General features: G+C 42.2%; 1 protein-coding gene across 1 annotated transcript; it reads right to left on the bottom strand.

Annotated features, from left to right (window-relative positions):
- Positions 1-5,257: 5,257 nt before the first annotated feature.
- On the bottom strand, positions 5,258-14,612 carry LOC143424633 (choline transporter-like protein 1). Its single transcript, XM_076896819.1, has 16 exons — positions 14,481-14,612; positions 11,106-11,213; positions 10,858-11,006; positions 8,597-8,662; positions 8,329-8,422; positions 8,064-8,127; positions 7,884-7,992; positions 7,689-7,797; positions 7,410-7,529; positions 6,885-7,010; positions 6,703-6,809; positions 6,243-6,511; positions 6,007-6,173; positions 5,837-5,929; positions 5,435-5,527; positions 5,258-5,368 (listed from the first exon to the last, which is right to left on the bottom strand). Exons 1-16 carry the CDS (start codon positions 14,529-14,531, stop codon positions 5,303-5,305), a joined length of 1,791 nt encoding a protein of 596 aa, XP_076752934.1. The 5' UTR covers positions 14,532-14,612; the 3' UTR covers positions 5,258-5,302.
- Between the last annotated feature and the right edge of the window lie 671 nt (positions 14,613-15,283).

The following is a 15,283-nucleotide window of genomic DNA, read 5'->3' as shown; positions in this document are numbered from 1 at the left end:
TGGCTGAACCTGAGCATGTGCACTCGCTTTTTACCCTCCGTTTTGTACGCGTACCGCCGTCATGGGACGGTGCATAAGTTGAAGGTCGAAACCTAAATTTTCATTTCCACGACATCGAAGAATTAAGTCGAGCATGTAACTTACGAAGGAACAACCTCTTTTTCGTCTTCAGCTTTTTTTTCCACCCAATTTAGTTCGACGATGTGAATCGACTGCAAAAAATTGTGGCGAGGAGGTACGAAAATTTCTGAAGCTAAATGCCGTTTAAGCTGAACGATTTTAGAACAAATTGTCGATGCTTCGTTGTTGGAGGGAGTTTTATAAGAATTTCGATGATATATTGATATTGCTGATATGCCAACCTTTAAAAGCTATCGTTAAAAATATCGCGTTGATGCCACCGTGAATGAAATGTTATCCCGGTATATTATTTTTTGGTAGTTATCGAAAAATAAATGCAATGAAAAATTTGCATCATTGTTATTCAACATTTAATGAAAATTGAAAAGGTATCGCTTGCAACTGGATACGGTCGTATTAAATATCGAGAATTCAAGCGTTCTCAATAATGTTAAAATATAACGCGTATTTGGGGGGATGAAATTTCATCCACGATGGTTAAGGGCTAATCCTACGTAATTGATTAACGTTCCAAAAGAGAGAGTAGTAATTCCAGATAGTCGTTGGCTCTAAATGTAGGTCAGTGTCTACATCCTCGCAGTAGAATAAGGCGTTTATGACATTCTGAACATATCTATAGCGTTACATCCACGTCTCTTCGATACGTAAAATCGTGAATATACTTACTCCACTATAGCGTGCTCAAGGAAACAGCTTCCCCTTTTCTAAAGCCGCTGTGTACAATGTTGCTCATTAACCCGAATACAACCTACGTCTAGTTACTCGTAAATTTAGAATTGAAATTTAATATCAGAACAGGGACCACGCCATCACAGTCCGGTAATTCGTCTCGTTGCTTTCCCAGGTTACATACCTAGTAGAATGAGAAATTAGAGTAGAAAATAGCAGAGTAATACGCTATACGTAACGTTCCTTTTTCCACTTAATTATCGTACTCGTAAAATCTCCGTTTTTACAATCTTGGAAATTAAAGTAAGAGTATCGATATCTTGGTACCAACGAGGATCCTCTGAGGAAACGACGATAATTTTTTCTAAAAGCGTAGAAATGATCAGCTTACAAACAGAATTGTTAAACGGTACCACGGATACCGCGTACAAGTTCCTCACTAAAACAGTGGACACGAAACACTGTATTTTATTTCCTGTATTTCGTATACTCTTCCATGTTATCATAGACGAACAAATCTCTGCAGGTCAACATGACTCGCGAACCTTTCAAATCGATATCGATCTTCAATTATTGAATTGCACCCATCAATGGCGGCGTTCGATGTTCCCCGAGTAGACGGAGCGCGTTCGTATGTACCTAAAAGAATCGTGCGTCAAGTGTACGAATCCACGCGTAAAACTGTATATGTACCGAGCCAGATCGTTCTAGTGTAATACAATTTATTTATTATATACATCCTGCGGAGAAAGAGAGAATGAGAGAGATAGAGAGAAAGAGAGAGAGAGAGACGATCCTTTTCAATCGTCACTGCCGACGATCGTCCAACCACCCCGGCCCAACCCCTCCTTTTTCGCTTCTTTTTTTTCTCAACCATCCCTCGTGTCGTCGCCTCGCGAACGAGATCGTTTGCTTCCTCGACAAAGACTGAGCAAATTGTACAATAAGTCTGCGTTATCGCTTGGATGCCTTGTGTCGTACGATGACGATGACTCGACGCGACCAAAAATGGAAAAAGAAACGCGAAGAGAAGGAAGAAAAGGAACGAGTCGTACTCGAAGCTATAAGTTACTCGAGCAACACTTGTTCGAAGCGTGCGACACGCTGTCGAACGAGCGCCCGATTCTGGGTGAATTGTTGGTTGAAACAAAATAATAGTAATAATATTATTAATAATAATAATAATAATAACAGTAATAATAATAATAATAATAATAACGATAATTTACACTCAACGAATTTGTTCATCGTTCGTTTCGAGTCCCAACGAATCGCGACCAAGGTGCAAACGGGCATTAAGACTATTTCCTGTTCGATGGAAATTAAAAAGGACAGAGAAAGGGAAGAGAATCGAAGGAAAAGGGATGGCTGAAGAGAGCTGGAAAACCATGACGCGCGAATTTTGCTGTTTAAGCTACGCTAAAAGCTACGCGGAACCAGAGTGACGTGCTTCCTTGCCAGGCATTGTAGGTCACGGTGGTGAATTCAAGCTTGACCAATCGCATACTTTCCCCTTGGAACAACCGTAGGATTATATACACCGTGTGTCCGTTCAGTTCGATCACTTTCTACGCGATATTAGAGGTACATTCGCAAACGCGTGAAAATTAAAGGAAAACGAAAAAAAAAAATTGAATTAAAATATCGTTGAATGTATGCCTGCAGCTGCAAGTAACCTAGCGAAGCGTTCTAATTCAGCACCAAGCTATTTCTCTCGACAAAAGCCCTCCGGTGGTGGACGTCATTTATGGTAAATAAGAGATATTTTCGTGTTGTAAATGAATACATTAGCGGCGCAGTTGATCCCGTGCGTTCTCCAAAAAAAAAAGAGAAAAAAAATGTTTAAAAAAAGCAAACAAAAGTAAACGCAAACTAACGAGGACACGATCGAAAGGGTCGCCGTCAAAGAGACAACACGCTTCGTTAAAATATCGAAGCGTATTCACGCTAATTCTCGTTACGCTAGTCCCGTCGAAGTTGTCCCGGACAACGCTACGCATAGAGTACAATATCCCGTGGTGATTTTTGTATAAGTAAACGATATCCCCCTTTTTCCACCGATGCTAAACATATAGACGCATGAACACACACACGTACACGTACACGAATCCATTCAGAACGCCCGTGTCTCGATTTTAAGAACGAAAACGACAAGCAAAAAAAGAAGAAAATAATAAAAAAGAGTATATACATATATAAAAAAATATATATATATATACATATAAGACAAGTGTCCGCTTTAGATTTCGTAAATGTCGGCCCAACTTACTGCCAGCTGAGTGTAACAAACAGACAAAAAAAAAAAAAAAAAAATAAAAGATCCACTTGTGCATACGCCGGCGACGAGGGCCGTGGCGTCTCAGTTCGCCGGCGTGCATAATCATCCATGCAATAAACTGTGTGCCCGAAACGAATAAATGAAAAAGTAATGAATCACAGCGAGAGAGTCTCTCTGACACCGTCCAGTTTCTCTCCCTTGTTCTTTTTCCACTTTTTGGATAGCAGCACTACATAATTGGACTAATGGTAAACGACGAATCGATTTGGCGAACGAAGTACGTGCAGAAGCGAATACGGCTTGCAGCCACGAGTAAAGGTGAAGATAAGTAGCGTGAAAAGTTAGACGAGAGTAGTAAGAGACTAGTGGAAGAGCAAAAGTGGAGCTTCCTGTGTGCGTGCTATTGGAATATCGAAGTAAGTCTGAAGAAGAAAGTAGGTTGGCATCCGCCATCGTCAAGAGGTGGCCTTGCACAGTGTCCTCGCTTAACGCGGATGACAATGGCATTCATTGTTCGCAGTTATCGGAGTCTCGCTTCGTAATTGATCAATTGACAATAGAACGTGCCTTACGGACCTCTCTGTTCCCCATTGCTTGACCTTAAATTCGCCAGGAAACTTCAGTTTTGTTCGCTTGACGTTACGTCTCAGTCAATGGCAGCAGCTGCTACGGTTAGAAGTAAAGATCACGGCTGCTCAAGATCACCGAGTTACACTCCTCTGTACCGAAATCTGCCAATCACATGCATTTGGACTGAAGAAGACGAGGCTTGGCGTTCTTCCCTGGCAGTCGTTCCCGAAAGAACCTCTAAAATCAAGAATCGTATCCGTAGTAACCTAGGACAAGGAAGATGGCCTTGAATTGCCAGCATATTTAGCCGAGGCTCTACAGGGTAGCCAAGAATCGAATACACAGTGCGTCTTTTAAAATCGGAGCTCTCTATTCATCACGATGTGCGTACACAGAATGTATTTATTAAGGCTAAAATATTATCGTCTCTCGTGGGTGACCGTGCAACGGCCACGTTTATCACTGTACTTGTTGGTCGTTGACGGTCGATTAATAAAATGCGTGACACATCGATGGGCGGTTTCGCGCGAAAAATGTTCACACACAGGGACAGTTTGTTGATGTGACAGCAATTATGTAGGCACTCGCGAGTTATCGTCGGGACGAGCACTGTCCCGCCTCGCGGTATAGTCTTTTGATCAATTCTCAGCCCGCTGGCACGCGTTCAGACAGCTCTTGGCAATGGGAGCGTCTGTTTCGAGCGTGCTCAGAGACGCGCGTTCGCGTTGCAAAATGCCCGGTTAAAGCTTTCACGATGTCGCAGTGATTGTTCGCCACTCGAACCATCCGAGTATCGTTATTTATACTCGCACGGTACAGAGGTGCGAATCGATCCTAGCAAACTAAAATGCACGTTTTGTTCGATGCTTCTCGATAATGGCTACGATCTCGTAGGAATCGGAATGTTCACGGTTATTTGTTCGCGTACAGTAAGCAGCGCTGTCTTGCAAACTGTCTAATAAATCTCTCTAGCGAGTCGCACAGACTTTGCTTTTGTAACGAAGGCTCGGCGTAATTCGTATCGCGGAAACAGTGGCAATAATTGTGGTCGCCCTTCGTTGCGGGAAGGATATTTAAATTGTGCGTGTCCACTGTATTTAGCGGTTTAAGTACACGTACAGTGTTACGTAAAAATCGTATAGTAGATCACAGACAATTTCATGTTTGTTCTTTGTAATACAGCGATCAATGTCTGTTCAAAATTATGCGATCGTGTTAGGTCAGTCTGCGCCACGCGAATACGTTCCACCAATAATTTCCACGTACACACTTAACTTATATAAAAAATACATATAATACAATACATTATCGTAATAAAAAATATACATAGCTTATCTTTAAGGCGACTACGTTCTCGTAATCGTGTTAGGATTAGTTGTAATTCTGAACAGACTGTATATACCACCAGCGAAAATTTCACGCTTGAAATTCCGTGAAACTGGTAGTACATTTTTTTCATGTAATACTGTACTTGTACCAGTACTAAAAGACGGAGGTAAAAAATTTCACAGCGAGAAGAACCACTGCAAGTTAATCACAACGTTCGTCCGTTGGGTGTTCGGATCACAGTGACTCGGATAACACGATAAAAAAGTCCTCGCGGTTCTCGATTGCTTGCTTCATTTTTCAACCAGCGACAGAACGTCACTGTGCGTTAGCAACTTGTTGGTCGTGGTACCGAAGAGCCTTCCTGCTGTTCTCGACGAACTCCTGAAACGTGGACAAGAATTTTAATACAAGAAACTACCTTAAAGCGACCGCGAGAAAGTTAATTACCATTAATTTACGGCTCATGTAGTATGGCCTGCTGATACCATCGTTCTTCGTGTAATCTTCGCAGAAACAAATGAATATCGTGTCTATGATCATCTGCAACGAGAGAAAGAATTTATGGTCGCAGATATTGCAGATAGAATTCGTAGTCAGACAATCAGGATGAAGTCTGACGTCTTATGTTGTAAGTAGATTCAGTAGTTAAGGGGAATGCTCTTCTCTGGATATTCTACTGTGTCTGTGAATCTACTTACAGCTAACTGACACCGTGGCCTTTGTTGGCCTGCCCCGAGCACAATTTCACGGCACTTGCCAATTACAAGAACGAGACTCAATTGCTTTATCCGTAGTTCTGGCATTACATCAAGTTACATGGGGTTTCATTGAGTCGTTTTTAAAGATTACCTCATAGATAGAGATGAAGCAGTGCGCCACCAGGAAAGCGAACACTCCTGCTAGCGCAATCGGCACCCACGGGTGCTGAAGTCCTTCTTTCTTCTAAACAGACAACACAATTAATAGATGAACACGATTCCCAAATAGAAGAGAAACAAATGTATCGTGGAGAGACGTACCTGCATTAAGTAGATTCCTGACACAACAGTCAACGTAACCACCAACACCTTTCCCAAGAATAGAACAAAATCTCCGACGCTATTAATAGCAGCGACCCTTAGAATATTGTTGGATAAAGCTTGGAAGGCTTTCTTGCCTCCCGTGCAGAAATTACATCCGTATATAGCTGGAAATAAGCGTGAAAATTGAAGTCTTAAACAAGACTTACAAAAGATGTAGTAGAATGTTTTCGTACCTGTTTCGATGTAAGCGTTTCTAGTGAGGAACTTCAGAGCGCACTCGAAACAGCAGAAACAGCACTGACAACACCATAATATCCCTCGCACGCAGTCGTTGTCGTAATTCTTCAGACGATTTTGCACGAAGGAAATGACAGCCCTTATCAGTCGAACCGTGCCGATGATCAGCGCACCAAATGCGACCGTTCCCAAGTGATACATCACGAGAAAGCCAAATCCTCGCGCGATAGGCAGAGAAACGTGCTTCTTGTGTCCGTTCGCAGAACTTTACAAATCGTTCATTTTTAATACGATGAAATTTGTAATCTTGGATTGCGTGGATTGCCTTCCGTAAATGAATTCGTCGCTGTTTGTGAAGTAAGCGAAATAGGAACCTTGGAAATTTTTATTGTTTCGTCTTCATACGCGAACAGAAAGCAATCCACGCGAGAACCGTGATGTCGATCAAAGTGTTACCTGGTGAAAAACCAACGCGCCACAGCGAGGGCGACAACCATATGCTGACAGCCCAGCAGGAACTCGCAGGTGACGAAGAAGAAAAACAGATTGTACCATCTAGCTGCCTGCGAAATGTCGTCTTGTTATCGATTAATGGCTCGAATGATATGGAACATTGCTGGGTTAATTCGACCACTTACAATTACAATAGCATCCTTCCTGAAGTGGATGTGCTGCTTCCGGTTCATGTAAATGTTCCCTGCACTCTCTATCCAAAGCATACAGTAAACCCAAGCAACCACGGTCAAACCAATCAAAAGATACGTCTGAAACAGTGATTTTGTCTTCTTAAAATAGGCTTCTCTTCAAAGTGCATCGATATTAAAGGCAAAGTTTGAAGGGTTGACAGCAATAACTCTGTTCACTAGTATCATTTTTGCCATTTCTTCGTACGCCCTTGAAGAAGACACAAATTTATGCGGTACTGATACAGAGATGAATGCTACTCTTGTAACTCTGTAATGTAGACACAATAAGAACCGTGCAAACAGATAACCGTAACGATAAGAAATTATGCGATCGAGTACACAATGAACGTGAAAGCAGCTGTAGACTTTGATCTGCGAAGAAAATCGATACGTCTTCTTCGAGGCGTTGGAACTTTGTTTCAAATGGACGAAAATTGTTGCCTCACCCTGTGCATCATAGTGTTATCAAATATTTACGTATACAGGCTGAAGAAGAAGGAGTGGCATCGCGCCGATAGCTCTACCAGCCTCCTTGAAAAGCTGCATCACGAGGGCGATTCTTTTCCTCATCACCAGTACGACAAGCAACGTGATTACCTGCAAATTGTGTCTAATTAACAGTGTCAATATTTTTCTGTAGACTCTTCGCGTTTCCTGACTTGAAGCTTATTTTAACTAACTTTTTATTCACAAATCATTGGAGAACAATGATTTTACTTTATTTCGTATAAATATTTAAATGACATGGTGCTTTACCGTAACAACAGTGAGTATGATGGCGTAGACCATGTAAGCCGTCTGACTGGACTCTTCCTCTGATATCTCATGCTTATCCACCGCTTTCTTCTCATTGTGCCACGCAAGCCTGCGAAAGCAGAGTGTTATATATCATCGATCGTATGCCCTGTCGCGTTCGAGTGGATCTATAAGAAATCTCGCTGGATAACTTACCAGAGATACACCGTACCACCGATACACGCCACATTAACACCGATCAGGACGATGTAAACGATCCAGTCCAGTATGAAACGGAAGGCGATTAAGATAGCCAGCGAAATGGCTGAAAACGAAAGCAAAAGGAGATAACAGTTAAGAAGCATTTGAGCACAGGATGAAAAAGGGGATGCGTACCTAATGCGATTAGCAATAAGTAAACCAGCTCCCTCCAAGCTACAGAAAGATCTCTGGAAACCTCCTAGAAAACGAGCAATCTCATTCGGAACGCGAGTCGAAGAACAAAATTCATTTCATACTAGAAAGACGAAATTAAAATAATCTCTACCCTCTGTTCTCTTAGGCAGAAGAATAAGGGTTGTCCCGCTTTCGAGTTTGAATTTCATTCTTCGTAAAAAGACTAATTAATACAACTTCGATTTTAATCGAATACCTTACAAACCTGATAAAAATTATCCAGACCGAACTTTCTGATGAAGGAGTTGCCCGTGTCGGTTACCTTCTTAGATACACAACGATTCAGGAACACGAACTCTCTAGAAGTGGAACAGAAAAGTCCATCGTACAATATACAGATGAAACAACGAATCGTAATCAACAATCGAAAGCGAATCGCGTATAGAGAAATTTAAGAAACGAAACGAAAACTGTTAAACCACCACTGCGTGACCGGAAACGGCGAGTGATCTCGCGCACCATGGAATACTAACTCATCGGAGCACTTCTCCACGCACTCGCGCGATTTCTTTGTCCCATTCCAGTTGATCCTCTGGTACCTGGGGAAAATGAATAACGAATTAGCACGGGCGTTAACGAACGAGCGACTGCGAAAAGTGTCGCTGGAAAATTGGGAAATAGTCGCAGCGGTGTTTTCCGAGGACGGTGTCGAATTTATGTGCAACGTAACGCGGTAATTAACCGCGTTAGCTCGCGCCGCTGCGCCAAGTTCCCCTGTAGGGATATGAACAGTTGCAAAAGGCGAGGTTAACGGACTAATAGGAAAAGGCTGGTTTTAATTCTTCCAGTTCACGGAGTACGTTTCGTTTTGACACACTACCGATACGAATAGTGGAATTTAATTTCTCTGTTTTATGTACCTGCGCTCTTATACTTTTAACGCGTTCACTGTGCAGGTGTTTGGTATAATTATCGCCCGTACAGCTTGCAAGGTAACATTGCGCTATCTTTGTTCCTTTTTCCACGTTATCTCCTTGGAATTATAAAGATACCACTTCCGTGGACGAAATGCGATGTCTGAGTGCAACGAAAATAATTGAATACCGAACATCTTAACAATAGGAGAACGCAATCGATTTTTTATATGACTGAATATTAATAGAATGAAACAACGAATCGCGATTAACAATCGAAGGTAAATCGTGAGAAATTTAAGAAGCGAAATGAAAATTCTTAAACCACTACAGTGCAACTGGAAACGACGCGTGATCTCGTGCACTCCCAGCAGAACGATCGTTGTGCATTTACACGCGATGGATGACACAACTCTTTCATTATTGCGAAATAAAACTGAGTGAAGAAAATATTGCTATTGTCGAAGCTAGTAAAACGTGTTTCACAAGAAACAAACGATAAGATTATATTTTTCACTCGTGGTAATCGAAACAGAAGTATTCCTGTTACAATTTCTCTATTGCGGGATAAAAAGCTTGGCAAAAATGATCTCACCCTGGGTGAGCCGTATTAATCGAATCGACGTCACAGTTCGCGACCGTGCAACGTAATTCGCGCATATTAACGAGCGCGTGAACACCTCGGCCGTGGAATTATTAATCGTTAGCTGGTCTCATTGTCGCGAACTTGTTTCGTTCATTCAGAATATTGAATTCACCGGCGCGCTGTTGGCTGCATCGCGAAATTCGATGTTAATACGCGGGGAAATTATTAATCCTTCGGGGGCCACGGGTACTTGTTTGGAGAGGCTCGAATATCGCGCGAGTTTGTCCACAGTTCGGCAGAACGTCGAGCGGTCTACATATTTCGATAGATCGTTGGATTATGGTCAATGTTGACCGGTTGAGGGGATAGGATAGATTGGAAGAGTCAGCGGGGGATAGTTGGTATTAATTTGAATCTCTGGTGGGAAACCCGCGAAAATATACAGCGAACCGGTCGGAGACTGTTGCTCGAATTAATTGGAAGATACGAACGTTTCGATGCTGGTGCTCTTGGCTAATGAAGATTAACTGTTGATTATTTCGCGTTAACTGTTAATTATTTGGCTATAAATATTTCGCGCGATCACTCGTCTTTGGAATCTTTCTCCTCTTTTTAGTATCGTTATTCTGCTTAACGTTTGATCATCTGTTATAGCGCCACTAATTTAACGAGAGGTACGCGGAAAATATTCTTGGCTATTCACGATGCGTTTTATAAATGCGCCACGCGCAGTGATTTAATCAGGCTCATGGCTGGAAAAGTTGTTGCAAAATTTCGTTCAATTTTTACAGCGAGAATGAGTTTTAAATCAGTTAAATCGAGTGAAGTTTCGCATAAAGCTGGCGAACATTTACATTCACTCGGGTTGCGAGGAAAAATTGTCTCGTAAAGCTGATTTCATTCGTTATTAATCGGAACGTTGCGAGCTTCATTGTTCTCTCGTTAATTCTCATCGACTCTTCTTGTTAGCTCCAGCCATTTTTCACCACCCCGTATCAATTCGAACAGCAGAGCGTTTGCAGCACTTCGCTACTTAATATTTCCGCCGCTGTTCACGGTACACGGTTCGTAATTGAGTTGAGCGGAGCGAAACTTTTCACTCGAGACGCAATGCGATCGGTGTCGTGAATTTAAATATATGCAGCAAGAAATTAAATAACTCGGTAAATAGCTGGTATCGCAGAAAAATGTCACAAACAAGAGTTCATCGCGTTAAGAAGTTGCGCTCGCAGTCAGCTCAATAAAATGGATAAAACAATCGCGCCCTTGGATCAATGAACCAAATTATGCTCACGGAGCTTTCCTCATGTCCTTGCCCTTGCACTGGAATGTAGGATCGGTTTCCTTCGGCGTGACGCGTCCGCAAACGTTGCCGCAGTCATCGTAGCCATTTATGATCCGGTAAATGTCCCCTTTCATCACCACGACGCTCATCAGGTAACCCTGCGTGTACAATAAAATGCGAAAGCTGTCATGTATATTTTTCGCGCGTCGCGAAACGAAACGGGACAAACAACAGAGAATGGTGAATAGAACACGTACGAAACCGATTGTCAGCAAGATCAGTATGACCAGTGTGAGGATATCAGTGCAGGATCGATCGGTGACGAACATCTTCGTATGACCCGCCGCCATTCCCTCGTGTCCTGTCTGAAACGAAAAACACGGTGGGTTAAAGGAATCGTGACTATGCTACAGAAGACATCGAGTAAACCCTGTCAAACTTTATGTTCCTCGCTCGTTTATTTTCGAGCGAAAAGTACTGGCGTACGTCTGTGATATCTGTTGGTGAACCGTCGAATTAAACGAGACAGCTGAGAGGATAAGTTTTTTCGGTTCTTAGCTCCAGCTTTATTTGGCCAACGATGGATTATTATTTCATCAACGATGGATGTTATTAAATGGATGAACGAACAGGTATCTCGCGTCAGACGCGTGAAAGTTTAATGTTTCTTGGGGAACGGAGGCATTTATCACAAGGGAAAGGAAACTTGAGGAACGTGATATCTTAGCTTGCTATACTTTAAATCTTCCTTAATTTATCGCTGCTCTTGTCTATTTTCGTTTCGTCGATTAGTACAGGAAATGAATGAAGTTAATGACGCATTGGCGAGCTAAAAGAGTGCATCGGGGCTAGACAAATGAGAACGCGATTAATCGGTATAAATCTCGATAACTGTAACAGCGAACCGGATAAATCTGCACGGCCATAACCGTAACGATAAAAGAGAAATATTACCGTTCTTTACGAGATTAGATTTGGCGGGAATCCGCTGCGTCGTTTGAATAATTCCAGATTTTACATTTCCGCGATACGCGCAGTCGATTTTTCCGCCGTATCAATATGCACGAGAGACAAAACAAACGGGGGCATCTTTTCGCGTAACGCTCGAAAACGTCGAATCTATTGGCAGCGGACAACTGGCGAGTAAATTTCCAGCGGAATCGCGGGTTGACCAAACGCTTTCAGCGAACCCGCGCCGTTTCTATCCCGAACGCATTGTGCTGACCGCTCGTAACCCTTTTACAATGAACGATCACGCGGCCACCACCCTAAATTAGTTAGGCTCTTCGACGGCGGGCTCGCATTAGCGCGCCGTCCGTAATTAAATTTCTCACCCTCGTTCCTGCGCCTTATTAAAAGCGCGCCATTAGACGGTCCCATTGCGAGCATCACCGCGGGACTTCTCACGCGATATGTTACACCGTGAACATTTCTTGTTCACGCATGTCGTTCGTGTCGAAACTGATTGCTTTAACGCTAATTGAAACGAAAATCCGGCCACCTTTTCCATTTACGGATCAATGCCAATGAATCGCGGTGAGGGTCGACGGGTTCTTCAGGTTCGATAAATTGGAATCAATAGGGTTGCAATGATGGAACAACTTCTGGCTCTAACATCTGGTTTAGAATGTTCGAACACAGATTTAATTAAATCTTGATTCTTTTTAACGATCTCGTTAAGCTGTTTCTCGAACGTTAGCTTTTTAATTTTCCCCGGTTTAAAGGGCAGCCATGAAATTTCATAACGGAACTTCGTCTGAAGAATGGCAGTCTGGGAACTTACGCGGTACTAGATGTTAATCTCTAACGACTGTGAAACTTATATACAGCTAGCTGTTATCGTGTAAATTTTTTTAAACAAAATTGAAAACACTAAATTTCATTATGCTACTCCCTTTTGCGACGCTCGTTGTAAGGGTTGAACCAGATTCACGATCAGATATACGAATAAATCTGTAATTTGCTATTCCCATGCGTGCGTTACTGATCATACGAGAACGATCAGATAATTATGGAAACAATTATCGTTCGTTTAAATAATTCGCTGCTAGTTTGATACGCTGTGCAAATTTGAATTTTAACCATCTCGTTGTTCTTGAACCGCCCTGTATGCCAGCGAAGCCAGGGGTAATTCTACAATTAGCACAAAAACAGCGGTTTCATCGCAGCGTGAATACCGGCTCTCCATGCGCGCTAGTGATCATCAATTTAAGACCACCTCTTGCCCAATTACATTTCGGAATACGAGGAATAAACAGTTATAATTAAACCATTTATCTGCGTTCACCATCGTAAGAAAGTGCTATTTAACACAGAGCACGCGGAACGGTCTGTTCTTGAAATTGCCCACCAGAGACCATAAGCTCCGTTGCGTTCGATTTACATTTCGTTTGCCAATTTCCAATCCTTTTTTTTCAATACCCTCTTCATTTATTTTTGGATTTTTTTCTTTTCGTTGCACCCTCTATTTTTTATACCACGCGCGGATACCCCATCGCCATGTAGATTCACGATATTCATCTTTAATTTAAAAAACTTTTAATTTTACTGAAAAAAATTGCTAATGCAAGCGATAAAGTTAAGCGTTAATTTTCATTATGGGTAATATTTGGTACCAAGCTTTTCATGCCACGTGCGTAATCCTTCTGAGTGCATTTACCTTCAAAATCAGCTTTCGAAGGGTGAATGCATTACTCGTATGCAAAATGACCGTAAAGCATTCCATTCTATATTTTTAAGTAAGAAAAAAACTGTGCATAATGAAAGAAGGGAAAGAAAGGTTCGTTAATGGTGATGCACACGCGTTTACATGAAAATATAATACACACTTTTATTCGTAATAAGGATGACGGTGTAAAAGGAAGTATAATTAAAATATTCATAGAGCTCGGTAAGGATGATTACGTTGATAAATGTAATTAGTAATAATTGTAAAATATACACAGACAGAAGTAAAAGGGCACTGCTTTCTTTTAAAATAAAATAAAGCGTTTGAACTGTGCAAGCACAATTTCAAAGTTATGTTATTTCGTCGAGCGAGAGGTGATCTTATAATCAAAATTAAAATGGGGGCAGTTTTTATTATAGATCACCGAGATTTAGCTCAATTTTTTGCAAAACTCATACCGAAAACTGTTCTTCGTACAACATTTCTCACGCATTGTGACAACAAAAGGCTGCTACTTTAAAGCACGACACATAATTTTTTCCACATTTCATACGACGCGAGAGAACGGACAGGTACATTCGTCCCGCCAAATTCGCGAACTTTTCCCCCCAAAAAAGTTCGCAAAATGAATGCTACGCAAAAACATTTCGCATTAAAACCAACCTCCCGTTCCCAACGAACCACGGATACGTTTCTTCTCCTCTACTTTCTGATTACCTCGTCTATCCACTTTGTCCCCCACGTTGGAAAGCCCCATTTCTACGATTAACTTCACGGTAGGCCACGTGTTTATTCGATATCGACTAGCTGGTAAAACACATGTCTACTCGTGTAATAACTCGCGCACTTTGTTATCACAACGTGTACACGCACGATAGCAGAAGCGTTCGTGCGCGTTGCAATAAGTTACTTTGACCTGACGAGAAGTTTTTACGTCGAAATAATCGTAAAGAGTAATCCTTACCCCTGGCTCCACCCTGGAGGAGGCCTCGTCCGAGCACCCGCAACAGCCCATCCTGAGGAAACCGGTTAGTTCTTGGAAGGAGTCGCAGCGATGTTCCTTCTGGTCCTGGTCGCGCGTCTCGTCCGTCGATGTCACGGAACCACCTGCTTTCGAGAATAAATGAAAACGGAAATCTCTTTAGAAACGAACCGCGATGATGTCTCGTGTCGCTGGCGGGAGACGTACCACGAGAAAACAAGCCTGGACGAGAAATGAACCACCGTCCGTGGGAAGACGCGTGGGTTTTTCAGATAAGGAGATAAGACGTTGAGATAAAGAACACGTTGATTTCTATGATACCACCGGATACGTGCGACTTAACTCTTGCCTAGAATCGGAGTTTCTATCGGTTTCTTTGCCGCGCAGTGTATCGATGGACACGCGTCGGTGTTTTCGTGGTCAGGAAAGAGTGCAGAGGTTGATTGGCTTGGTTTCAATCCCATCTCCTTCTGTTTATTGGAAAATATTTCGAATCTACGTGGTCCTTTTTTTTTACATTCGAAGGATTCGCGGTTTAGTTTAGAGATACGTATATAGTGTGCTTTGCTGTGATTCATGTTGCATTATTTATTAGTCTTTTAATGAGCGAGGGAATATAGCGAATTAAACGACCCTTAGCGGCACCGAACGTCGGAAATGGAGCGGTGCATCGAAGTTGAATTTTATTATGCGACAAGCGGTATAAATGTGATCGTAATATAACGTCAACGATAGTTGAATACCCCGGGGAAGTTTCTGCCCGTATGCTTCACGCGTGGATTAAA

The sequence above is a fragment of the Xylocopa sonorina genome, chromosome 6, assembly GCF_050948175.1.
Source record: "Xylocopa sonorina isolate GNS202 chromosome 6, iyXylSono1_principal, whole genome shotgun sequence".
Classification (NCBI taxonomy): domain Eukaryota; kingdom Metazoa; phylum Arthropoda; class Insecta; order Hymenoptera; family Apidae; genus Xylocopa; species Xylocopa sonorina.
This window is presented reverse-complemented; position numbering and strand designations above follow the sequence as displayed.